General features: G+C 49.1%; 8 protein-coding genes across 8 annotated transcripts; 4 read left to right on the top strand and 4 right to left on the bottom strand.

The window, feature by feature from the left end:
• Positions 1 to 372: 372 nt before the first annotated feature.
• On the top strand, positions 373 to 1,680 carry EPUS_05208 (uncharacterized protein; the record flags this gene model as incomplete). The annotated part of the gene is made up of 1 exon (XM_007805765.1): positions 373 to 1,680. The coding sequence occupies one exon, from the start codon at positions 373 to 375 to the stop codon at positions 1,678 to 1,680; it is 1,308 nt and encodes a 435-aa protein (XP_007803956.1).
• A 727-nt stretch (positions 1,681 to 2,407) lies between these two features.
• EPUS_05207 (uncharacterized protein) lies at positions 2,408 to 2,839 on the bottom strand (the record flags this gene model as incomplete). Its single annotated transcript, XM_007805764.1, has 1 exon — positions 2,408 to 2,839. One exon carries the CDS (start codon positions 2,837 to 2,839, stop codon positions 2,408 to 2,410), a length of 432 nt encoding a protein of 143 aa, XP_007803955.1.
• Positions 2,840 to 3,745: 906 nt separating this feature from the next.
• On the bottom strand, positions 3,746 to 5,476 carry EPUS_05206 (uncharacterized protein; the record flags this gene model as incomplete). The annotated part of the gene is made up of 1 exon (XM_007805763.1): positions 3,746 to 5,476. The coding sequence occupies one exon, from the start codon at positions 5,474 to 5,476 to the stop codon at positions 3,746 to 3,748; it is 1,731 nt and encodes a 576-aa protein (XP_007803954.1).
• Positions 5,477 to 6,785: 1,309 nt separating this feature from the next.
• Positions 6,786 to 9,353, top strand: EPUS_05205 (uncharacterized protein; the record flags this gene model as incomplete). The annotated part of the gene is made up of 1 exon (XM_007805762.1): positions 6,786 to 9,353. One exon carries the CDS (start codon positions 6,786 to 6,788, stop codon positions 9,351 to 9,353), a length of 2,568 nt encoding a protein of 855 aa, XP_007803953.1.
• A 4,344-nt stretch (positions 9,354 to 13,697) lies between these two features.
• Positions 13,698 to 15,840, top strand: EPUS_05204 (uncharacterized protein; the record flags this gene model as incomplete). Its single annotated transcript, XM_007805761.1, has 7 exons — positions 13,698 to 13,731; positions 13,783 to 13,871; positions 13,922 to 14,064; positions 14,112 to 14,160; positions 14,212 to 14,315; positions 14,366 to 15,563; positions 15,616 to 15,840. 7 exons carry the CDS (start codon positions 13,698 to 13,700, stop codon positions 15,838 to 15,840), a joined length of 1,842 nt encoding a protein of 613 aa, XP_007803952.1.
• Positions 15,841 to 16,233: 393 nt separating this feature from the next.
• On the top strand, positions 16,234 to 18,263 carry EPUS_05203 (CTP synthase; the record flags this gene model as incomplete). The annotated part of the gene is made up of 6 exons (XM_007805760.1): positions 16,234 to 16,258; positions 16,306 to 16,338; positions 16,391 to 16,419; positions 16,497 to 16,543; positions 16,597 to 17,068; positions 17,115 to 18,263. 6 exons carry the CDS (start codon positions 16,234 to 16,236, stop codon positions 18,261 to 18,263), a joined length of 1,755 nt encoding a protein of 584 aa, XP_007803951.1.
• A 1,506-nt stretch (positions 18,264 to 19,769) lies between these two features.
• On the bottom strand, positions 19,770 to 21,026 carry EPUS_05202 (uncharacterized protein; the record flags this gene model as incomplete). The annotated part of the gene is made up of 1 exon (XM_007805759.1): positions 19,770 to 21,026. One exon carries the CDS (start codon positions 21,024 to 21,026, stop codon positions 19,770 to 19,772), a length of 1,257 nt encoding a protein of 418 aa, XP_007803950.1.
• Positions 21,027 to 21,478: 452 nt separating this feature from the next.
• Positions 21,479 to 26,046, bottom strand: EPUS_05201 (uncharacterized protein; the record flags this gene model as incomplete). Its single annotated transcript, XM_007805758.1, has 4 exons — positions 21,479 to 22,465; positions 23,602 to 24,724; positions 24,775 to 25,060; positions 25,173 to 26,046. The coding sequence occupies 4 exons, from the start codon at positions 26,044 to 26,046 to the stop codon at positions 21,479 to 21,481; spliced, it is 3,270 nt and encodes a 1,089-aa protein (XP_007803949.1).
• Between the last annotated feature and the right edge of the window lie 445 nt (positions 26,047 to 26,491).

The raw sequence follows: 26,491 nt of genomic DNA, 5'->3' as shown, positions 1-26,491 counted from the left end.
CTCTTGGCATCTTCAGGGGTGCCCCCACAACAGTACTAACTAGACGGTACTAAGTATTTCATTCTGGCCAGCTGTTTTCTCTCCTCCGAACAAATGGAGATATCTGATGCGGGAATTCGCCATGCTGTCGCTTTCAACACCTTGAACATCCGTCATCTTGTAGATCTATCTCCCAGTACCCTCTCACTTGCAAAAGAAATCCGAAATTGCGTCATCGTGGTTGTCCTTGGTTTTGCGACGACCAACATTGTAAAAAGTGTGCTGAATTATCGGAGGAGACCCCATTGAGCGGTTCAGAAGCCCCCTCTCAAACGTGAGGCTCTAATGCTGATCTGCTTGCTAGACAGGCTGCCTGTGTCTGCTCCATCCACTATGCGGGTATTCATCCTCACTGCGGCCCATGTCCTAGCATTCGCGTCAACCATCTTTGCCCAGTCTCTCATTAGCGATCTTTCGTTCGGACAGACATCTCCTCTAGCAGATAATGGGGCCAATATACCCGGTTTTCATGTGTTCGGCGAAGGTCATGTTCCTAGACTCATGTCGGATCGAGTAATCCTCACTCCTCCTCATCCAGGAAACAAACGCGGAGCTTTATGGGCAGACAAAAAGAACACAGCTACCGATTGGAAGGTCGACCTAGATTTCCGGGCCAATGGCCCCGAAAGAGCAGGTGGTAACCTGCAATTATGGTACGTTGACAGCGGGAAAGCTCTAGTCAGCTTGAGCAGTATATACACAGTCAGGAAATTTGATGGACTCGCATTGGTTATAGACACGCATGGGGGCACTTCCGGGAGTATACGAGGGTTCTTGAACGATGGAACTAGAGATCATCGTAACGATCCTAATGTTGACGCCCTTGCCTTCGGTCACTGCGATTATGCCTACCGCAATCTCGGCCGACCATCCAAGTTGACTCTAAAATCCAGCCCGAGCGCAGGCCTGCAAGTCCTGGTTGACGACCGACCTTGCTTTAGCAGTGACAAAATCTCTCTACCATCAGACTACTATTTCGGCATAACAGCCGCCTCCTCCGACCCTCCAGACTCCTTTGAAGTCTTCAAAATGTCCACCTACTCTTCTAGCAGCAACTCCCCTCCACCCGCTCAGAACCAATATCAACCTCAACAAGAACGCTCCCAACCTCAATCAAATGATAACAAAATCAATAACAACGACGCCGCCAATGTCCCTATCACGGAGCCGAAAGACGACGACCCAACAACCTACACCACCTCCGCCGCCCAATTTGCCGACCTGCACAACCGACTCCAACTCCTCTCCCACGCGGTTCACAACCTCTTCCGCGAAATTTCCGCCCACACCACCGCCGAAGAAGCGCGCTACAATCAGATCCTGAAGCAACTCCCCTCCGCCAACACCATGAACAACCTAGACCACCGCGTCCAGAACATCGAGCTGATGATCTCCGCTTTAAAAAAGGAGATCGAGTCTGGCGACCACAAGGGCCAGTTCGAGCGTTTACATGATAAGCTGAATGTGGCGCATGAGAGGATTACGGAGCATTTGCCTCAGACGTTGGCAAGGGTCGTGAGTAGTAGTGCGCCTAGGGTAGGGTTACTGGTTGGCGTCGTGGTGGTGGTGCAGGTCGGGTTAGCGGCGGCGTATGTGATCTACAAGCGGAGGAGGAGTCAGGTGCCGAAGAAGTATTTATAATTGAGTTTTTCCCCCCAGAAGTTGGACTGGGTGAACTGTATGAGATCGGTGTAATACCATGATATCGGCTTCTGATGATTTTGTTCAGTATAGCACTATATGCTAATACCTAGTAGTAGTCCACCACCTCGTTTGTGACTGCTAATATTGAATAAGCTAGTGATTGAAGACCAGTTTGGCTCTCATGTTAGCATTATTCGCTATGTCGGAAGGAGGTAGGGAGTGCAGACTCAGCTTAAGCTGAGCTAAATCGGATGAAGTTATGTTCAAATGAGTATACACTTAGAAGAGCTGAGCACTCGATGTGGAACACTGTAATGCGAGGCTGGCTGAGGATTCTTTTGATTAGGTGGGGACGCAAGCACAGCACAGCACAATACAGCACAATACAGCACAATACAGCACAAGGATGATATGGTGCAATGGTGATAATTCAGTGAATGTATGTATATTGGTACTTGATCTTTTTCCCCTCCGAAGACAAGGGGGCTAATCAAGCCAACAAAGATTCCAAGGCTTGCAAGACAAAACACCGTGCGATGCATGACACAGCATATCAAGAGTGCTACCTGAGCAGCTCCAAGCCTTCTTCTACTTTGTGCGTTCCGATCATGGAAGACATTTTGAGAAAGGGTGCGTATTGGAAAAGAGCGTGTAAATGTATACACACTGTTGTGCAGTTGTATATCGAGAAAGAGCGTGAGCTGGTCTGAATAGCGTATTTTACCTAAGCAGCGCGGCTCAAACCATCCAAAGTCTGCTTAAAGGTAGTCGAGATAGCGGGACATCCCTTGCCCTTTGCACCATTGAAGTTTTGCATCACAGACAACATAGTCTGCAGTCTGGTGGTCTGGGATGCGGTGTCTGAGCCAGTAGGAAATGGTGCTGGCAACCCGAAGGTATTTCCAGCTTGGACGGCGGCGGTCAGCTGGGACAGATAATCGCCCCTTGGAGGTGGGCAGGTGCAGGGGATCTTAGCGGGTGCAACGGGGGTGACGCAGTTGCCTGCACCGTCATCCCCTTGGCCGGCTTGGACACCGAAGTCAGGGACGAGTGCGGCGATGGCAGCAGCATCGGGAGCTCCTTGACCAGGAGCTTGAGGAAGGGCGGTGACGGTGATGGCCAGGATGGCGGTAATGATAGCAGCGGTGAATTGCATATTGGATTGATTGTTGTTGTTGATGTTATGGTTATTTTTCTGAATTGCTTGATAGTGCAGAAGAATTTGAAGCCTGTGAAAACGATAAAGGAAGGTCTAGAGAATGGTAATGATCGTTTTGGGGATGGTGATGAGTATTGATATCGAGGATTCCCTCAACCTTTATATACTTGTTGTTAAATTGCCTCGTGTCGGAGGTAAAACATACATGGTTGCAAGGACTTCAGCATGAGCCATGCCAAAACATGTAATCCCTCGAAGGGAAAGCCTGGTACCTACTCTCTTACCAGCAGGAATATCGATCGTTTAGTAAGAATCCATGAAAGTTGGGAAGACTTCCAACATCATTACTGTGACAGTTTCCAGCCATCTGGTACGCTTGTGGCTGATGTTCCAGCCTGACTGGGACGGGAAGCTGATTTGCGGCTCTTGACACGTTTCTGAACTCTGTGTCAGCCTATCGTGCGCGCCAAAAACGATTGATAACGCAGAAGCGTGGATGCATCGATAACAAGGATGTCTGAGGCGCAGAATGTGGCAGAGAGGAACAATCTTGTGGAGAGGATCGTAAGTGGGGTCTCCTGGTCTCCGGAACGCTGGGTAGGCAGGCCCGTAGCGGACAGGTTGGGGGTCATGGGATTGTGATTGAGACAATACTATTACCGTCGCCGGACCAACAATTTCCAAAATAAATTTCCCAAGCTGATTATGCTCCAGCCTCTTACTACTCTGATTCTATTACGTTTGAGGGTGAAAATCCTGGAGCTTAGTCCTGTACCTGATTTACGAAAGTGGATGTCAGGATGGACAACCAATTGGCACATGATCTACTCCGTAGTCTAAAGCATCTACTCACCCAACAGAGATTCTCCCTGCTCATCTTTCGAACGCCAACATTGATCCCTCTCATGGCGTGCATCTGCCCGTGAATCTTGGATAGAGACAACACTCTCTGACGGTGTACCTGCCACACATCCATGCCAGAAACCTTTCTAGCCCCAGGCCATAACCACCATGCGGGCTTGTCCCGTATTTCCTCTGGTCGGTGTACCAGTAGTATGGCTCACTACCAATTCCCTCTCTCTTGTAGGCTTCCATCAATTCGTCGTAGTTCTCCATGCGCATACTACCACCAACGATCTCACCAACTCCGGGCATAAGAACATCCACGGATTCTGTTACTCGTCGATCTGAATCATCTTTCTTCATGTAGAATGCCTTGATCTCAACAGGGAAATGTGTCAAAAAGATGGGTACGTTGAGGATGTCAGTCATCTTTCGCTCTGCAGCCTCAGCAATGTCATCACCAAATGAATGTGGTTGACCGTCGTCATTAGGAATATTATGTTGCACAAGCCAATCAATGGCATCGGCATATTTCATGCGCCGGAAAGGTCGAGACGGAGGCTTGAAGCCAGGATTGAGCTCTCGCACTAGGGCAGCCATTTGAGGGTCCTGCAAAATAAGCTCAATGACACGGCATATGATTTTCTCAAGATGCTCAAGTAGGTCAGCGAACGTGATAAAGTCGAGTTCGCCTTCGATGTGAGTGTATTCAGAGAGGTGACGACGCGTAAGGGATTTCTCTGCCCGAAATGAAGGGGCAACACAGAAGACGTCGCCAAGGCTAGGAAGACATGTTTCGAGGTAGAGTTGGGAGGACTGGGTCAAGTATGCTGTTTGTCCGTAGTAATCGAAGCTGAAAAGAGTACTGCCGCCTTCTACTTGTGTCTGCACCATGCAAGGAGGAGTGACTTCAAGCAGACGTTCTTCCTGGAATGTCTGTCGGAACGCTCTCAAAGCGCCTGCCCGTACTTTGAGAACAGATGCAGCAGTATCGCCTCGCAGAACCAGGTGACGGTTATCGTAAAGCGTCTGTGGGTCGGCATCTTTTGGAACACGAGTGGTGATGGCTTCCTTGTCACCAGCGGCAACCCCAATTATGCTGAAGAAGTCGGCATGAAGCTCGCGGTCAAGAGGCGCACGTTGCTGAGGAGGAACAACGCGCATCTCGCCATGGATAGAGAGGGAGGTTTCGAGGGTCAGAGTGAGTGCGGCATATGTTCGAATGAGATCACCAGTGAGAACACATTGCAGTTGACCGTATCCGTCTGTGAGTGTTAAGAATATGACATCTTTCTGCTGGCGCAACCGATGTACTCTTCCCAGCACCCGGACTCGTGTACCCGGAGCGTCTCCTTCTCTTAGCCTAACCACAGAAGGATCTGTTTCGTCAAGTCTGATTCTGACTGGTTTTGGTAATGACTTGTCCTCCTCGATGACGACCGCCTTCGCCTCTTCAAGAACTTGTTGACGCTTCTCAGCTTCCTGCTTTTCCCTCATGACCAGATCTGCCGACTTTGCCTGTTTTCGAACATGTTGTTCGTAGAGATTGGTGGCTTTCTTCAGGGCGGATTTCGTAGCTGACTTCCATTCCAGGCGGGCGGCAGGATCACCATTTTCGCTGACAGGCCCAGTTTGTGATTTACGGGTCAGATATGAGATGCTGCCACCACTTGGGGCATGTTTAATCATAGCATGGAGGAGAGTCTTGTATGGAGCGGACTCTGTGCCTAAGGCAGCGTCATCGTCGCGGCCAACGTCCTCGTCAATATAGATGGATGAAGACGTCGCCATATTCAAGACGCGTGGCGGAGGCACTGCTCAGTAATGAAGATAGATCGCAATCAGAGGAGGTTGTGCTTTTACAACTGAAGTTTATCGCGATAACACAATTGCGGGTTTGGTGAGCATGTGACTCATGCCCAGGCCTTATTTCAGCTGTCACAATGCACCTAAGTACTAGTCGTAGTACTAACTAAGGTACTGGCAACTCTTCGATGCCAGTGGCACGTATGTCTAACTTCTACCTCTATTCCTGCTATGCAAAGAATTAATGTATGGGGTGCAGGATGAGACCTGGTCAGTCCTGGCCAACCATCCATCGTTGCACTGCATCCTCTGCACCACATTGTGCAGCATTAGCCGCGGTCGAGTGAACTGGCTCGATCTGCGGTTGAGATGATGCACTTCCAACGGTCATCCTATTCAGAGCCGCTAGTCAGGAACCAGTTTTGGGCTGATGCTGGTTCCTAATTCGGGCTTCTGGGCAGGCCAGGGAGGCCGGACTGCAGCCAATTACAACCTCCTGACAAGATTACAACTACGAACAATTAATCTTCACTGCTCGCTATTTTGCACAACGAAGCCTACTTGCTCAGTTGTTACTAAAACCAAAGATGGTCAAACTTCAATACAGCAGGAAGGCAAGTGGAACAATAATGGCACGTTTTACCTTTGAGCGGCTAGTAGGAACGGTGGACAGGTCAGGCAACAAACTTGCTCGGACTAACTAGCCAATTTCCCCATTCGACACAAGCAAGAATATTTAGGGTTTTAGGATAGTCAGCAAATTCGGATGCTAGAAATTGGCTGGCCAGTGTTGCAGCAACTCCTGACCTGGAATGTGGGTTTGAGGGCCAGCGGATAGGGGAAACAACCTCCGCATGCATGCCAGGCTGCTCCAAGCTCTTATTTTGTTGCTGTCTCTTCCATTCTCTGCTTTGCATCACTACATACCTCATTTTCATTACTATCAAACACCTTCGTTCGGTTCTGCTTTCATCTCTCCGTTCATTCACTCATTCTTTTACACTAATACCTTTTGCACATTCAATCTTTGTGAATCATTTTGGCCAGCTCATTACCTTACCATTTAATCACTTTCTGGCAGCTTGCTTCCATTTTTCTCACCAGCATCGATCCGAATATAAGGTGTCAAATCGCGCCATTTAGGGGTGTTTGCAATCTGTTTATTGTCTGCAAATAGTTGCATTTCAGCATCTAGTTCTCCAGCAGCCCGGTAATCGCAAACACCAGACACCCCATCGTCACAACGGCTATCATTTCACCTCACGTTCGGGACAAGGCTGTCCAACCACCTCATATGCTAGGAATGCAGAACTCGGAAGGGGTTGGAGGCTCAAACCTGCGGTTTATGGGTGGAAAATTCAATAATGATAATACGGGCTTTTCACATGGGGCATACAATTCGAATACTTGGGCAGGACAAGGGTTTGGTGAACGCAATCCACGCCGCGTCAACATCCCATCCATTAATACCGCTGCTCGGGATGCTTTGGGTGCATATTCTGGGAACGATCAGACTCCGGGAACAGCGTTCGATTTGAACTATACTCCTTTACTTCCTTCTCAACTTCTGCTGGGCAGTCCATTCCAGCCAGGTAGTCCGTCAGCTTTCAACTCACCACAATTCTCAAGTTATGGCCGCTTCAACCAGGCCAGTCATGAAATGCATCAACAACATCAACTTGGCAGCCCAAACCAGACTAATACGAGCCATATCTCCTCTCAAATGTACCAAAACATGGGTACGCACGACAGTTTTGCCTCTCAACAACTTCTCGGTGGTGCACAATCGCCGAACGGCGGCTTTGCTAGCATAGTTGGACCAGCCTTTGGCAGTCCTCCAATGCACATGACGCCAGGTATCATGTCAGGTACTAGCCGGACAGTCTACCTGGGTAATATTCCCCCCGAGACCCCCGCTGAGGAGATCCTTAGCCATGTGCGGAGTGGCCAGATCGAGTCAGTCAGGCTTTTGCCGGACAAAAACTGTGCCTTTATCTCCTTCATGGATAGCAGCTCTGCAACACATTTTCATTCGGATGCGATTCTCAAAAAACTCTCCATCAAGGGCCAAGACATCAAAATTGGTTGGGGTAAGCCATCACCAGTACCGACTTCTGTGGCGCTTGCCGTTCAGCAGTCTGGAGCTTCACGAAATGTCTACCTTGGCAATCTACCTGAAGACATTACAGAAGAAGAGATTCGAGAAGATCTGGGTAAGTTTGGTCCGATAGATACCGTGAAGCTTGTCCGAGAGAAAGCCATCGGCTTTGTCCACTTCCTCTCCGTGAGCAATGCAGTCAAAGCTGTTGCTCAGCTTCCTCAGGAGCCCAAGTGGCAGGCTCCGCGTCGAGTATACTATGGGAAGGACAGATGTGCGTATGTCTCCAAAACCCAGCAGCAGAACGCTGCACAATATCTTGGAATTGCGCCCGGCTACGCACATGTGCTCAATGGTGCCGATCGAGATCTAATATCAAATGCATTGGCCCAACAATCAGTGGCAGCAGCAGCAGTCGCTACCACCGCGGGTGGTGTCAACAATCTGGGAAATAGAACGGTATACCTGGGCAATATCCACCCAGAGACGACGATTGAAGAGATTTGCAACGTTGTTCGAGGAGGCCTTCTCCACCACATTCGATATATTCCCGATAAACATATTTGCTTTGTAACTTTCATTGATCCAACATCAGCTGCCTCATTTTATGCTCTGAGCAATCTTCAGGGGCTCATGATACACAATAGACGTCTAAAAATAGGTTGGGGCAAGCACTCTGGTGCCCTTCCCCCAGCAATTGCTTTGGCGGTTAGTGGTGGCGCTTCCCGCAACGTCTACATTGGCAACTTGGATGAGACCTGGAGCGAGGAGCGCCTTCGCCAAGACTTCTCCGAATATGGCGAGATTGAGCTCGTCAATACCCTGCGGGAGAAGAGCTGCGCCTTCGTCAACTTTACAAACATTGCCAACGCTATCAAGGCCATCGAAGCAATCCGCGGCAGAGAAGAGTACAAGCGTTTCAAGATCAACTTTGGCAAGGATCGATGTGGCAATCCTCCAAGACAGACTGCCCAGCAGCAACAGCGAATGCAAGGTGGCCTTGAGAGCGCCGGTTCTCCTCCGGCGCTGAATGGCTTTTCAACTAATCTCTCGCAAAGCTCCCAGCCCAGTCCTACACGATCAGCTCTGTCTCCGGCTCCTGGCTCGACCGGCTCTCATTCGCAGAACGGTATGCAGCGTCAACAGTCTCAGTCTGTTGCGGCACCAACTCCATCAGCGATCCTGAACGCTGGAAGCAACAATCCTCTAACCATGTATTTGAACCAAATGTCAGCTCAGCAAGAGCAAGAGATGCGTGGGCTGAACGAGTCGATGAGCGCTCTAGCTTTGCAGCAGCAACAACAGGTTGCTCTATCAGCACAACAGGCTGCCCTTTACAGCGACATGCCCAATGGTCATGCTGGCCTCGATACTATGTTGTTGCAACAACAGCAACAGCCAAGACAAAACAGCATCAGTGGCGCTTTCTCAGGCTCATCCTCCTCCAACGGTGGGGTTTCGAGCACTATTGGTGGCCTGCTTGCTCCCAGCAATGTTGGCCTGAATGCTGCTAGAAGTGCTCATTCACGGGCGGTCAGTTTACCAGCTTTTTCACAGGAAGTTTTCGGAGCCCAACAATCAGTGCCGACATCGAGCCATTCGTCCAGAGCATTTGGCGGCCATGCACCACAAGGTAGCTTTGGTGGATTTGGTACTGCTTTCGGTACTGGCTTTGGAACGAGCGGCTTTGGTGGTCTGAGCTTGCAAAGCGAATCTCATGGCGCTCTGCCTGGTTGGGCGGAGGAAGAGCTTGGTGCGAAGTGAATTTCCACTTTATTCCACCAGCATATCTTAGGCAGTTTTGATTGGTACATGCATTGCTTTGTCCTGCAGCTTCTATGGGGCTTTGGGCTCTCTGCGTCGGCCTCGGCTTTTCCGCTAACTCTTCTGTTGACTCTTCTTTGTGATCTCGAAGTTTCAACCTTTGATGGCTCTGTTCTTGAGATAAGTCGATGGTTGGCTGGAAACTGTTTAGCTGCGCAATGCTTCAGGGGGTTACCCGGTGCTTTATCGCCTGCTCAGGTCAAAAGTTTCCATCGAGCTTTTGCTATAGACCGAAGACTTCAATATGTTGGATAGTGAGAATGGAGGGTAGATGACGTATCTATCTATCTATCAACAACCACTCCAGATGTGGTAGATGGATCAGCTGTCTGTTGGTGTGGTGTATGGCAGTAATAATATGCTGTATGGGGCCTTAAGCCCCAGCATCTCTAGTACCAGTACTTTGCTACGCTCCATGTCCTATGAACTTACCGCTCCAACGTACTGTTCGATGTAGTGGAATATATCCCCTAATGAAACAGGGTAACAGGGTTGAGCGATATTCACCTTAGTTGTGGCACCCGTAAGCAAGGCTCATACCTATCCATGCATAGTATTCTCTGCACAGTACACCCTTGCCTTGCAAAATGCGTTGTCTTGTCCTTGAACTAAGGGCCGGAAATGACATGATTGGCTTGCAGGCGCTCAATCAGGTAACACGGGTGATTTGTGGGGATCGTGGTACATTCATATCTTGACTCTTGAAACAAGCCATGAATGTTGAGAGGGTGTGCTACATAATGTCATAGCACAGCATTCTGCGGCATATACGTAGTATTACTTCACGCAAGCGATGGTGGTTCAGATCTCCATATCATGCTTCAGCGGATATGCTGAATTTAACCAATATTTCAACTTATCAAGCAGGTAGAAGAAACGGCTCTATTCTTTCTCAAAATAGGGCAGCGCGCCCAGATACACGTACAAATTCACCATACGGCACTGCGAAATCAGCTGCGAAGTTACAGTAGAAAATTGACCAATCAGAAGCAGGGAGAAACGCAGGGGGCTTCGCGTGGAAAATCCAACCAATAAATGTTCCTGCGGTCTGATACAACACTAGTATGTACGGAGTACGTTGCAAAGTTAACGCCAAGAGAAAGAATTAAGCAGCTTGAGCTCAAGACGTCCGTTATTGCTTTGACCTAATAGCCTATTCACATAACTACTACATTCGAAGGGTACCGTACAAAAATCTAGTTATCAAAGAATTATTTATCACTAATTTGTTTACAAAAGAGAGATCGGTCTATAAGACCTGCACACTTTTAAGACCAGTTTATAACATCGTTTCTTCAATAACTTGCGTCAGACCCTAAGTCATGACGAAGTTCTAACGGAACTCTACACACTTAGTCTGCATACTCATATTTATGTATAGGGGATTGAGGTATGTAATACAGCGATGCGAATGGAAATCGTTACCTACTGGCAAGACACTGTTGAGCATTCCGGACCCGCTAGCTCTGTGGTGCATAACTAAATATGCTGTAAACTAAGGTAGGTACTTACTCATTCCAGTGCCAGACATGCCCTTTACTAAAGAATGCACTCAGTCCTTGCGCTTGGTTTGTGGATCTCGCTTGTGTGGTACTGCAATCAAACAACTTCAGGTTATGCGCTATTCTTGGTTGCTAAGGTCAATGTTACCTTCGAAGTATTACCTTGCCATTTGTCGTTGTTTCCAGCAGATAGACGGACATTTTGACAGGTTGGTGGGAGAAATCCAACCTGAACCTCGATTCTATACAAGAAGCTAGCTTCGGCGCTTCCAACGGGAAAGGCTGAGTTGACTTCGGCAGCTCGCCTCGTGTTTTTTGTCACTGTCAACTGTCACGGCCTCACGCAGATCGATGCAAGGGACTGGAATGTTTCTTGACGTGCCCTTGCGTCACCAAACAACAGACCCAGCAGTGGGGCCAAGCTGCGACTATATTCCTCGTGTTGAAAGACTTCCCAGCCTGTGGCAGACATCTGAGAGGATCCCTCCTCTCATTAGCCCATTCCATGTAATCAAATGGGTGAATAAGAGCGTAAATTCTTCGAAAACAGTCTCTTACCAGGGCGAAGAGAGTCAGAGGTAAATCAAAGTATATATGTCAGCCTAATTCCCGCCGAAACTGCATCGATTTAACCAGCAGCTTCTCTCCTTGACTATCATGTGAGCGCTTCTTCTCATATCCTGGGATAGCTATGGACTAACACGACTATAGAACAGTGCAACAAGGCCAGTTTTAACAGACTCCACAAGATAATTATCGAGAACGAGGTATGTTCTTCAAAGCACGGGAAAGATAATAGGCTAATTGATAATTTCAGACAAAATGAAGATCACCCCTTACCTCGTTCTCATCTTCACCACAGCCACACTTGCTGTACCAGCACCTGCAGATGAAACAGTGCCTTATGTGCCTGGAGTACCTGGAGTACCTGGAGTACCTGGAGTGCCTGGAGTGCCTGCAGTACCTGGTGTACCAGCGCCTGGTGTGCCCGGAGTACCAGTGCCTGGAGTACCTGGAGTACCAGCGCCTAGTGTGCCCAGAGTACTAGTGCCTGCAATACCTGGAGTACTAGCGCCTGGTGTATCTGGAGTACTAGTGTTTGCAGTACCTAGAATACTAGCACTTAGTGTGCCTAGAGTATCAGTGTCTGTAATATCTAAAGTATCAGTGCCTAGTGTACTCAGAGTATTAATGTTTGCAATATCTAGAGTACCGGTGTCTAATGTGTCTAGAATATCAATATTTGTAATATCTAGAGTACTAGCGCTTAATATACCCAGAGTACTGATGCCTAAAGTACTTGGAATACTAGCGTCCAGTGTACCCGGAGTACTAGTGCCTAAAGTATCTAGAATACTAGCGCCTGGTATGTCTAAAGTACTAGTGCCTAGAATACCTAGAGTACCAGCGCCTAGTATGCCTAGAGTACTAATGCTTACAATATCTGGAGTACTAACGCTTAGTGTGCCTAGAGTACTAGTATCTACAATATCTGAAGTACTAGTGTCTAATATATTCAAAGTACTAATATTTATAATATCTAGAATATTAATATCTAATATATCTAGAGTATTAATGTCTAGAGTACTTAAAATACTAATATTTAATATAGTTAACGCTTAATATGCCTGAAATATTAGTGCTTACAATACCTAGAATACTAGCGCCTGATATGCCCAGAGTACTAGTATCTGCAATACCTAGAATATTAACGCCTAATATGCCCAGAGTACCAGTGCCTACAGTACCTAGAGTATCAGCGCCTAGTGTGCCCAGAATACCAGTGCCTACAATACCTAGAGTACTAACGCCTGGTGTGCCCGGAGTACCAGTGCCTGGTGTACCAGCACCTCCAATTGAAGCGCCGTCTGGTGTCGAAGTGGATGTCCTTGCATTTCTGAGCGATGTCACGCCCATGCTTGCCAATGCTGGATTGCCACAACCTCAATTTCCACCCCGGGAGCCATGCTACAATGCCTGCGATGCAGGTGCCCGTGACTTGATAGCTTTCTGTGCCATCGTTCCTATAACTCTTTTCAGAGTTGCATGTTTCCTTGTTGCAGATGCTCTGAACTCTCCCGTTGGTGGAACCGTCTGCCGCAGATTCTGCAGTATTCTCCCATAGACTCTGATCTATAGCGACAAAAGTGTGTTATGAAGCAGACAGAGTTGGAGGTGGAGGTGGTGGCAGCGGAGACGATGCGGCAGACAAAGAACATTCGCTTATTTACTGCCAATTCGATGTGGGATTTTTTCTTCTTCTGTCTTGTACGGTGCAGACTGAACAAGTATCGATATCAGCAATTTAGATTCAAAGCTCTAACAACGGCGAGCAAATCAAATTTCTCTAATAAAACTGACTTCAACGTGCACTATCTGTTGAACAATACAAGAGCATGTCCCGAGTACGTTTGACCAGCCCTGCTGTTGAGATGCCGTTAACCTCTAGTCCTTACTGGGAGAAGGGCTTTGAAAATGACGCAGTATTGGTCCTTAGTAATTTAGCAGACATTTTATTATTTTAAGGTCTAGTAGACTGGACCTCTGGACTGTCAGAGGCACGGCGTTATCTCGTTATCAAGTGTCTTCTTGTGCTGCCAAGCCATTCCTCCGCGTCAATCTAGGGCCATCGGACGTCCAAGCTCATAAAATGTGTACCAGGAACAATCTTCAGCAAAAGACGAAAAGCTTTTAGCCGGTCGTATACATTCTTATCTCTTGATATCAAAGTATATCTATACATGTGTTAGGCCAAAACTAGCGAAGGTGGCCGGGGTGCAGGATGGCTGGTCGATTCGTGCGTTCATCAAAGTATCGTGCGTTTCGAGATCCTGGCCATCCCACGTGCCTGCTGACATTTCTCATAGGACATGTCTTTGGACGCCCTGCGCGAAAGGAACAATGCTACGACAACCTCAGAATCTCGAAGAATGCCTGGGATACAAACTTGGTCAAGGTAAAGACTACCAGCGAACAGGGAAGCATTGTTGTTGACTGGGCTGCTAGGCCAACCCGGAGTACATTGCGGTCAACTGGGAGGCCAGCGGAGGAGGCGCATTTGCCGTGATACCTACAAGTGAAAGAGGGAGGTTGCCAGAACGAATACCACTCTTCAGGGGTCACACGGCCGTTGTGCTGGACACAGATTGGTAGACTTCACTTGACCTCCTCACGGCACAAGTATTGAATGGCACAGGAACCCTTTCAATGACTCGCTGATATGTTCGGGGTCGGATGATGGCAAGGTGACTCCCATTACACCTCGTCCACCTTGACACATATGCTTACTCGCGAAGGTGTTTCTGTGGAGAGTGCCGGAAGGCTTCACACTCCATAGTGATGTACCTGCCGATGATGTCAAGGACGTTGCGCCTGTTGGAAAGCTGAGCGGGCATCCCAAGTAGGTGGTCGCAGCTTTTCTGGTGCTCCCTCGCTCATGGCATCGTACAGGAAAGTTGGCCATGTTCTATTCAACCCTGCTGCCGAGAACGTTCTCGCTTCTGCATCAGGAGATTTTACGATAAAGATCTGGGACATTGAAGCCGGCTCGGCCAAGCTCAGTCTAAAGCTGGGCGACATTATACAATCACTTTGCTGGAGCCCTGATGGCTCTATGCTTGTGACTACCTCCCGCGACAAGAAGCTGCGGGTGTGGGATGTGCGACAACAGAAGCCCGCGCAAGAAGTACAAGGCCACGCCGGTGCCAAAAACAGCAGAGCTGTGTGGATGGGCGAGCACGATCGGATAGCAACGACCGGCTTCAGCCGCATGTCAGACAGGCAGTTAGCATTATGGGATATCAAGGCACCACGCGAACCTATAGGTGGCTTTGAGATGCTAGATTCCATATCAGGTGTCTGCATCCCGTTCTGGGATGATGGAACTCAGTGTCTTTATCTGGCCGGAAAGGGCGACGGCAATATACGTTACTACGAATACCAGAATGACAAACTCGAGTACTTGTCAGAGTATAAATCGGCTGATCCACAGAGAGGCATTGCCTTTTTGCCAAAGCGTGGTGTCAACATGCACGACAACGAGGTGATGCGAGCGTACAAGACAGTCAATGACTCCTATATTGAGCCCATCTCATTCATCGTCCCTCGGAGAGCCGAAACCTTTCAGGAAGATATCTACCCGCCTACGGTTGGCCTAAAGCCCGCAATGTCGAGCGGAGAGTGGTTTGGCGGCAAGACAGCCCTTCCACCAAAGATCGACATGGAGACCATTTACGAGGGCGGAGGGATGAAAGAAGTTCCTGCGGAGCCAAAGCCTATGGGTGACATGCCAGCGCCCGTCAAGGGACCTGAGCCAGATAAGAAGGAACCAGAACCAGAACCACAACCACAACCACAGCCATCCCAAGAAGAGCCCCGTCTTGGGGCTTCACGTGCTCCTCCAGTTTCAATGAAGGAACAAGGTGGTTCGATGATGGCCATGGCAGACAAATACGCCGACCAAGATCATGACAAAGAAGCGTCTAGCGATGAATCGAGCTTTGAAGAGGTGCAAAAGCCGATTGAGAGAGCGGCAGTGAAGACTGCTCCGGAAGACTTAAAACCCGAAGAGGTCAAAGAAACCACTTCGGAGTTGTGGAAGGCAAAAGAGGAGACACAGAAAGGTCCCGGCCCTAGTATATTGGATGAGGTATGTACTAGCTGATGGTGAATCCATGGTCAAGGACACTGACATTCATCAGCCGAGCGACATTTCCTCTTCAAAAATTGCTGCTTTACGCTCGGATACTGCGACACCAACTACTCCCGCCGTTGGCTCATCCATCAGTGGGGTAGAAGCCCTTGAACGCGAAGTCAAGAACATGAATTCGATGATGGCGCAACAAAGTCGGCAAATGGCGTCGCAGGGACAGGCTATTGCTGACTTGTTAGCAGAGGTGAAGTCCTTGAAGGCCAGGTTGGATTAAGGCAAAATGCTGCAATCAATTGTCAAGTGTCTTCTACCATATACTTGTCGTCTATCGTCTATCGTAGCATAGGGTGTTTTCGGCTACGGGGGTTTTCAGCCTCTGAGCAGGCACTGCTCCGAAGACACGAATACAATTGAACGTGGGTGGTCATTGTCATTGTCATTATCATTGTCATTGTCATTGTCATTGTCATTGTTATTGTCATTATCGTTGTCATTATCATATGCAAGCACTTCCCCACACGCGTCCGTGTTGGGTTTTAGCGCGAAAATAAAAATTGGATACACAAGTGCATATCTATCTCGCCCAAGTTTTACCAGGATCCCTTCCCCGCCTGGCCAAAGCCAGGAGCGGCACCCCACATTCACAAGCAAAGCATTGTTGCCCATCATGAAGTACGTTCTGGTGTCCGGAGGTATGTACATGGCTTGGGGTATGAAGACTACAGCTGACAGTAGGCAGGTGTCATCAGCGGCATTGGGAAAGGCGTTATTGGTACGATATTTCTGCGGACCATTGGATGTACGGCGCTGACGATGCGATGCAGCCTCTTCTACTGGCCTGCTGCTGAAGACCGTAGGACTCAAGATATGTGGCCATCCGCTGTCTGCGCTTGCCTGCGCTGACAATGTCTGCACGTCTCCTCGATCAAGGTCGATCCTTACATGAATGTTGATGCAGGGACTATGGCGCCCACCGAGTATGTGCGACCATCCAGAACAAATGGCATTGAACGTCTCTGACCTCGATCAGGCATGGTGAAGTCTTTGTGCTGGACGATGGTGGAGAAGTCGACCTGGATCTTGGAAACTACGAGCGCTACCTAAACATAACCCTGACGCGCGAGAATAATATCACTACTGGCAAGATCTATCAGCATGTTATTGAGCGAGAGCGAAGGGGAGACTATCTTGGACAGACCGTGCAGGTCGTCCCGCACCTTACAAACGCAATCCAAGACTGGATAGAACGCGTCGCAAAGATACCTGTGGATGACACGAACGAGCAGCCGGATGTATGCATAATTGAGCTCGGTGGGACTGTGGGCGACATCGAGAGTGGACCCTTTATTGAAGCCATGCGGCAACTGCGCAGAAGAGCGGGAAAGGACAATTTCCTACAGATTCACGTTTCGCTTGTTCCGGTGGTAAGCAGGGAGCAAAAGTCCAAGCCTACACAACAAGCTATCAAGGATGTTCGGTCAGCTGGTCTGACCCCAGATTTGGTAAAGAATTCTTCTATTTTCGGTACTCAATCCTGACAGCTCTCAGATCGCTTGCCGGTGTCAGGAGCCCTTGAGCCAATCGACAATCTCCAAGATTGCAATGTTCTGTCAGGTTGAGCCTTCGCAAGTGATCGCCGTACACGATGTCTCCTCTACTTACCATGTTCCCATGTTGCTCGAACGACAGGGCCTTATTGAAAATCTCACCACCATCTTACGACTTGACACCTACACCATCTCACCATCATTATTGGCCTCAGGTCAATCGATCTGGCATCAATGGAAAGCCCTCACGACCTCTCAAGACCGATTTCTGGAGACGGAGAAAGTGACTATCGCCCTTGTGGGAAAGTACACCAACCTCCACGACAGCTATCTGTCCGTGATAAAATCCCTCGAGCACAGCGCCATGGCCTGTGCGAGAAAGCTGAATCTGAGGTGGGTGGATGCCTCACATCTGGAGAAACAGACGGTGGAAACTTCACCAGAGCTGTATCACAAAGCCTGGCATGAGCTTTGCACGGCTGACGGGGTACTTGTTCCTGGTGGATTTGGTCACAGAGGCACAGAGGGCATGGTTGCTGCAGCAAATTGGGCGCGAACGAAGCCAAAGCCGTACCTTGGTATCTGCCTGGGAATGCAGCTTGCTGTCGTCGAGTATGCTAGGAATGTCTGCGGCATCCCTGGTGCAGGCTCTATTGAGTTCGATGCACAGGCTGAGAAGCCGGTAGTCATCTTCATGCCCGAGATTGATAAGAAGACAATGGGCGGAAATATGAGACTGGGTCTGCGGCCAACTCTGTTTCAGAAGGACAGCGAATGGTCTCGGTTACGAAAGCTCTACAACAATGCCGACCATGTTGACGAGAGGCATCGACATCGATATGAGGTGAATCCAGATTACATTGAACAACTGTCAGGCAAAGGATTGAACTTCATCGGCAAGGATGATAAAGGAGTTCGAATGGAGATTGTGGAACTGAAGGACCATCCTTGGTTCGTGGGCGTCCAATTCCACCCGGAATATCTGTCGAGGGTGTTGAAGCCCAGTCCGCCATATCTCGGCTTGGTGGCCGCGAGCTGCGGCTTGCTGGACCAAGTCACCGATCGATGCTTGAACGGGAAGGGACTGGTCAATGGAGAGATCCACGTCAACGGAGAGCTGACTAATGGTGTCAGGAACATCTCCCTGTGATCGAGCTGGATGGACGAAAACCATCTGGGTGAGGGGTGTTAATGAAGGCAAGATCAGCGTGCAGGGGTTCTGCTTGAGCATGACAGCTCTTCGAAGGCGCCCTCGGGCCACTTTGCTTGGTTGGAACAAAACAAGAAATACTAGCAGTAGACAAGATGGGATCACAGCTTGCAAGTTCTAAATAGAGGCTAGAAATGCGGGCTTCATGGGAGAAAAAATCCTACAATAACTTAACTCACTTTCATCAGCATCTCGAACCCCCAACACCGAATATCCATTCCTCCGCTCTTGCTTCAGAGCCAGCCGACTGGCAGATCGCCTAGATACGGTGTTGCTCATCACCAAGATACAAGACACACGAGACACGACGTCCAAGCAGGCGGCGGCCTCACTTATCCTTTGCCACAACCAGCCCTCGCAGCATGTCAGCCCCATCGCAATCCTAGCTATCCATCCGGCACTGGCGTAGATCAGATCTAACTTAGCTCATCTCGTGCTCACGTGGTAAACATGCCAGAAAGATGCAACGGATTCATCAATATGTGAATGGTTGCAATGAAATACAGGCTTGATTTTGTGTGATCGAACTACTTACTCATACTCACCCCTGTTTGCGGAACCATGGGCCAGTACTGTGTGATAAGTTAGTGGGCATTGGCTTCTAAATCGAGCGGCTTGAAGTGCGTGCTTCGAGGCTTTGCTCGCTAAGTACCCCGTACAGTTGGTAAAAGTAATTTCCCTCGCTGACCCCCCGTCTACGTGTGTGTATATGTATCTGTTCCCCTACGTATGTAAACTTTTAGGACCAGACTCGTTCTTCCGGGAAGTAGAGCCAGGAGTCAGAGTGAAGCGATATGAAATGAGAGGTGATATATGATCATAACTAATCAAGTTAGTGAGCCGATTGCAAGGTTGCAGGCTTACCTTGATACTTCTGTGAACGTAAGTGAGCAAGGCTCGTCCGGACCAAGACACGGCATTCGGCACACCAACGCCCCCGGAGTTGTACTCTAATCAGTTCTATCTCCTCGTGTCTTTTGCCGCCTGTTGTTATTTCAGCCGAAACCGAAACCGAAACCGAGTGGCTGTAGCAGGGCTTCCAGCTGGCGATTAAGGATAAGTGTAGTAGTACTATTGTGATTGAGAGGCGCCGAAAGGCGCTCCACCCGCTGTTCGGGGACGTGACTTACGTTAGGGGTGTTGGGAATGGATGATTCCGCGAGGTTTTCGCTGAAGTGGGAAGATAGGAGCAAAGCTTGGCCAAATGGGGATTGGGAAATTTTTGGATAGATCTGGATTTGCTCGGAAGCGGAGTGAAGACTGAATTTCATCGTTGCTTCCGGGGGCTGAAAGACAGCCATCGAGTGTCTATAGATTGTCCACGTGAAAGGGCGTTCAGGGTTAAAGGTTTTGATGGCTAGTTCAAATGTATTCCGCATGAGGCAAACTTCTAACCAGAGAAGGTGCTAACACACCGGATGTCCCCTGATACTATCCAGACGTCCCTCAGATATGGGGCCAGATTGCCGACCAGCTGACATCTTGATATGCAGAGCGTGGCAGGGAACGGAGGGCCCAGAAGTCAGCAACAATAATGTACGCGCGTGCAGAGATGTAGAAGAACCCAAGAAACCACGTGACGAGGATGGCTTCTACCGGGGCGTCCAAGGCCGGATCCTTGAGAACGGAGTTGTTCTTCAGGTACGCTGCGATGGTGCTGATTCTACTTCGGCCCTTCCTGATGGCGGCCGGCCCAGACGTTATGCTCGGTTGCTCCTTTCCGGCCTCTTCAAACGAAGTACTTCTCGATCTGAGCTTGCGTCGCAACACAGAGTGCCAGTGAAAGCAGCTAGCCACGAAAATGGCCACTCCAAGCGCGCTCGACAGAGCGGTAAGTGTAGCTGCGCGCCAGAGCACGCTCTCTCTTCGTGTCGCAAAGCGGAAATTCCACCCCGCAACAAAGACACCAAGGTAATCCAAACTTAAGACGACGAAGAGCAGGTATGGCAGTGTCCCAATACAAGGGAAAACGGTGTTTTCGAACCGACCAATCGGCCTTTTCCTTGGAGGTGCCGCGATGTGCAACTTCCGAAGGTAATTTAATCCGTGTGCCCATAAGATCGTCCACCACCATTCCCTCCGACTCACGAAATCAAGTGGTGTGTTGTAATACACACCTGCGGCCGGCTCTCCAGCTTCTAGCAATATCTCTGTGATCTTCTTGTCTGTAATAATATAGTCAGGTTGCTGCACATCTGCAGGCTTCCGCATCCAGCATATAGCGGTAGCAACGCTGAAAATGACGAAGGCCGAAGTGCTAAGCTCAAGGACAGTGATTGCAAGGCCTTGAGATGCACGACCAATGACATTGGCGATGAACCACAGCGCCTGGATGAATGTGATCAACCGAAGCATCCCGTCAACTTTGTTCTTGTCCTGGATGTGGCTGTCCTGCAGCTGGGGATACTCCACATACTTGTGCACGACAAGATAGTGAAGCTGTTTCGCATCGACTGGAAATGACTTCCAATCAGGGCATTGCAAATGAAAGCCGCCCATGTCTGCGTAGAAGCCATGCCTCATGTTCCAATCCGGGTGGCCAGCCTCACAAAAGAGCTTGACTGAACGATGCGATGAGAGCCATTGTCCTAGGACCGCCTGAAAGATGATCTCGGGTGCTATGACGCAAAGCGCAACGAGGTATAGCTTTCGCATGAGAATCTGGGAGTTCGTTGACCGTGGGTTCGGCACATTTACCACCATCGTTGACCAACAGCAAAGGAACATGGTCAGCAGACAGTTCCAGATAATGTCAATTGTTCCTCGGCAATCTGGAGAAGACGTCCAGCCCTGACGACTATCAACTGAATCTGTCGTCGAGCGCGGGCAAACATTTCCGCAACAGGACGTATCATTCATTGGGCGATCTGGTGTCGGTTGCGCCTCCTTAGCAAATGATTCTGATTACGCTCTTGTAGTACAGTAGTGATTCAAGTCTAGAAGACAAGTCCATCAGATGTCTGGAAAGGAGGAGAGTCTGTAGATAAAGTGCCAGCCACATTTACACGATGCCAAGGCCTTCAGGACAAGGCCCCCAATTGACGTAACATAGAAGCAAGTTTGGGGGCCAGGCTGGGCAGGGCATCGGCAAAGCCGCTCCAATAAAAACCTGAATCAGGGATTTGTTGGATGGGGTTCGAGGCGTCCCATGTGGATCATGATCGCTTTCTGCCGGGGACTTGGATGTACCTCCAGAGGTGTCGGCCCCTATATGACTCCACGCCTGCCATGGTGTTCACGAAGCGATGCTCTATCCCTAGCAGCTTCAACAAAATATAGGGCACTAGTGCCAGGAGATAGAAGAGCCACAACATGGGCACAATATGCTCCGATAGATCCCTTAGTTGTACGTCCTCAAAGCCAGCTTCCTGCAATAGCTCCTTCAGAACGTCTCTATCAAACGAGGCATTCGCTGGCATAGCGGCGTACTTGTTGACCTTCTTCATTGTATCTGCCAGGTCTTTGGGGGCCTTTCCTAAGTCGTCATGGTCGTACTCGTTCAACGCTATGCGTCCGCCGGGCTTCAACAGCCGCAAGAATTCCCGCAGTACGCCAAGCGGATTCGTCGAATGCACCAATGTTTCCATTGTGTAGATGCCATCAAAGGAGTTGTCGTAGAAGTCTTCGAGATGATGGTAGTCTCCGAGGCTTGCCGATATCGCACCCTCCATGCCAGCATTGGAGATGTTCCGCTTGGCTTTTGCAACGTGACGAGCAACGACATCGATACATTCAATGCGATAGTCACCAGCTTTTGCCATGTAAAGAGCCACATGTCCTACGCCACATCCAGCGTCCAGCACTCGGGAGCCTGGAGGGCATTCTAGCGCGTTGAAGAGCTGTTCCTCCATTGCGCGTAGGGCTCCGTTGATCGGGAATGGCCATGATGAAGAACTTGGGTAATACCCGAAATGTCTGGTATCACCGAGGAATAGACGATATCCAATGCGCGACTCTAAGGAGGCGTAGTATTTCTGGAGGGTAGGATTAGCGTTGAGGAGAGGTTCCTTTTCTTCTGCTGACATGAGGGAAGAGGCGTCAAGGCTGTGGGAAAGGCCCGTGGGCACTGGCACTGACGTTGGCCTTGAGGTGACCAGCTTCGCAAGATAGGGATTGTGTTGAGTGTTTTGAGGTTTTAAAGCCTAAAGAATTGTGAGAGCCAGAAAGATAGCGGCGGGCTCGCGAAGTATTTCTACAAGTCATACAGAGTCGTGCTTCCAAAGTTTTCAATATACGCTAAATTTAGAGCGTCACTAGTACAATCGATCTAAACTCTAGTGGCGCGTAGAAAATTCGTTATAAGGATTAATCCCTAGAGCTACTGCTATCACCCTCTTATCTCAAGGACCTGTTTAGGTTATTTAAGGTGGCTTACACGTCTGTATCAGCCAAGCTTTAGCTATCTGTCCTCTCTGACTATCTTTACGCCCGTACCGCCTAGTAACGTACACTACCACTTGCCGAGACACCCCACGGTTTTTCGCGCAGCACGTTCGGCAACTCTCAAATTTCAAACAGCTATAGCTCTACCAAAATAGCTCCAAATAGACTCAGATAAGGAGCATTTGATTCAGAATAACGTTAATCTAGGGCTATTTAGCTTGAATCGCAAGGCTGCGAATTACTTCAAACTGCGCTACCACCTAGGCTTGCTGCCTGTTGCCGCCCTATCCATTCAACCTGCTCCGAGCGTCATGAAGTGAGTAGAATCTCAGTGTGACCAGTATACCTGGGGCTCGTAGGGATATTATTACATGGACAAAGGGGAGGGGTTGCCATGAAGAAAACAGCAGTATTATCAACAGTGACCGCCTTCTGCCTTCCAAGATAGAACTTTGGTAAACTATTGAGCAGCGCTAGATGTGTGGGAAGAGTACGTCAAAATCTACGAAACGATATCTAGTAAGGGCTGATCGAGGAGAGTTTTATTAATCATTAAATCCAGACAGAGTGCACAAAACCTTGCGCGTACTATCTCATCACCAACCGGACATTTCGTTACCTACTACACAGCGAGGTTGTCTGCCTGCTACTCCACCACAGACCCAGCTGACACAGTATGCAAAAACAGCTTTGCGGCAACCTCACTAGATTTGACAGCTTGCGGGTTTGGACTGATGTGGTGTTTGAGGCCTCATCGTATACACCATGCCTGCTCCTCGGGATAAGCTGTACACCTAACTACGGGCCCGTGGTGATTTATATAAATGGATATTTGGTCATCGCGACTGGAGATCAGTATCGGATGCAGGTAAAAACATCGTAGCTCATCATCAACCGTCCCCTGAACCGCAATGAGAGCAGCGAATGTAAAGCCGGGATAAACTAGAGGTGTTGGAAGAATGACCGCTAAGTCCAAGGATTCAAGATATTTCCACTCAAAGACGTGTTTCTTAGCTCGGGGAACCATATAGTAGTAATGACCGTTGTATTCCAGATAGACTCTGTTGTCATTCAAGACTGGTTCAACTTTGCCCCGTAGACGAAAGCCGGGGGATGTGAAGCGAAGTCCTTCGGGCGTTGGGTAAGCAGGGCGCAAGCTTGTCATGAACGCATCACGACCTCTGCCCAGGATAGTTGAGGGGATCCAGGAAAAGCCCAAGTCGTGTGACCTAGGCAGGTTGGCGAATAGTATGTCCAATGGGACTGAATCAAGCGACATGAATAGGATCTTCAAACTGTCGGCTGCATCCGTTTTGGCGAGTAACTCGCGTTGCCCTAGTTCTAGGTCAAGAAGGCCGGCCAAACAGATGGCTTCGTCGCCGGGCCAGCTAGTAGTACGCCAGAACAAAGCATTCAATGCAACCCGCATGAACGCTGCGTCTGCATTTTTACGCATTCCTGTGAATCGTTCCAGCTGAAACAACCAGTTAAATGCCTGCCGCGCAACAGGGTCCGAGAACAAGATGCGGAGCCCTACCTTACGAGTCTCATCGCGGATGGGGGTCAGCTGATCCGATACCTCGCAGCTACCAGAGGAATCAGGTTGGCGACAGCTGAGCAGGGACTTCAGCCAAATATCACAAAGCTGACCACGGGTAAGCGCGCGATCCGCGAATTGGTAATAGAGCTGCTCAGCCAGGATTGCCTCGTGCAAAGTCCACAATCGCCGGCTCCAACGTGATGTCATTAGACGAACGTGTAGTTCAAGGGGCGGAGAGGCTGTGGTAGAAGCCTGGAGAAGTGAAGAGTCCAACACCAGAACCTTATCCGCCCGCCTGTAAATCTGAGCCATGTTAACTATGGCCATTCTCCGGAAGCGTCTGCGTATTGGGACACACAAGGTGTCAAGCCAAAATGGCACGGGCCTCTCCTCTTGGGGGTAAAGCTCGTTGACCATACGCTGTAAGCGCATAAGTTGACACGCGGGAATACTGTTCTCTCGTGGATTTCCCAATCCGCTTGATTGATCAGCAAAGCCTTGTTAACAGATACCAATTCGTGTACTTACTCAGCCCAAACATGGGAGATACAGACGTAGCGGGTCTCGATCACGTTGAGCCACCAAGAGCCAGTTCGTAACCCGATGATAGTAGCGCACTTATCAACAAGTTGACTCCCGATATATTTCCTAGGCTGCGCAAGATTTATCTCGGCTGCTTTTACGCAGATCTGCACCGTTCTATCAACACCATGCTCATGTACCTTGATCAGCGGTGTCTGATATCTTCGTACAATGCCAGAAATGCGAGGTGACCAAGTCGATTCTGGGGTGATGAATCGACAATTATTCCCTCCTAGTCATCAATTGCGCACGTTAACGTGGCGTCACTCAATCGGTTGAGAAAATGTTTCACTTTGAATGGCTGATGGATTGTCAAAGAGCAGAGGCAGCGGCATCAGACGTACCTATGGGCTGGCATTCCAAAGAATGTTTTGTTTGGTATTTCTGCAAGTCCAGCGTGTCAAATTGGCAGCGAAAGCTGTCTCCACACCCATCATGATTCCAACCCAAAGCGTGGATGTTCATAGAGCTCAAGTAATACATGAAAGTAAGCCCTGTGTCTTGATCGTAGAGCGCCCTGGCCTGGCTTGGGCACCACCCTGCCTGTAACATACGAGACTCTATAAATGTACTTGGGCCTCTGTGACGGTAGCCCCTGTAAGTGGAGCGTCTGGTCTTATACAAAGTAGCGGTTATGGATTCGAGAAGCTCGCCTAGCGCCACAATGGAAAGATGCACCAAATTCCCCGGCGATGAAGCTGTTGCCCAATTAATCGAGTCATCGGAGAAGAAATGTCGCCCATCTACATCGATTTCGTAACTGCTGCTAAGATAAGTGAATTCTGCAGCGACCTGAAGACGCTCACAGATGGTGTCAAATCGTTTGACCTTCTCAGCAATATCCAATGTTCGTGATTCCTCTTCCAGCTCGCGAAATAGTACCGGCAACTTCTTTGTAGAAATGATGCGACCTGTTAGGCCTGCACTCACTGCCGACGGTTCTCGCTGCAGAAAATCTTCGATCGTGAAAACCCGACCGACAATGGTTAGAAATTCGAAGAGCAACCCAAAGAAGCACCACGACTGAAAGAAACTCAAGGCATCAAGGTGGCTCAGTCCGTGGAATTTGCCTTGCATAATGTCTTCAGGGACGACACCTATACGTTTAGGAAAGTCGAGGAATCCTTTATGATCATACTCAAGAGCACCATTGTCACATATGAAGGGTATGACTAAAGGTGGATGAAAATTATTCGAGGGTAGAGCGACGTGCTCCATTCTCATTTGCCAGTCCTTGTGAGCGCTCTAGTACTGGGTGATAGACTCGTTCACATCTCCTGCAGGGGGTAATTAAGGATGAAAGACACCAATAATGTGAGTTGAAAGCAACCTATTGATTGATCGGTAACTAAAGTAAGATATTGTGCGGAAAATCTTCAGAGAGGTACATTCAGAGCAGTACATTCAGCATTTGAAATAAATTAGTTAATAAATAACCCTGATACTAAGGCTACAACTGATTTCTGTTGGAATTGGCCATACGCGTACAGCCAAATCCTTGGCATCATGTGACTGCACTCTGTGCAGTAGTTAGTTAGCTTCTTCTCCTGAGATAGATTCTGAAGTGTGTACCAATTACGTAACTTTCCCATGTACGTACGAGCTCTCCAAGGAAAGGAAAAGGCGTGGGGAAGGGAACACATTAACACTGAACACAGTCAAC

Source organism: Endocarpon pusillum (assembly GCF_000464535.1).
Source record: "Endocarpon pusillum Z07020 unplaced genomic scaffold scaffold4522, whole genome shotgun sequence".
Lineage (NCBI taxonomy): Eukaryota > Fungi > Ascomycota > Eurotiomycetes > Verrucariales > Verrucariaceae > Endocarpon > Endocarpon pusillum.
Note: the sequence above shows the minus strand (reverse complement) of the source record. Positions and strands in the feature narration are given on the sequence as shown.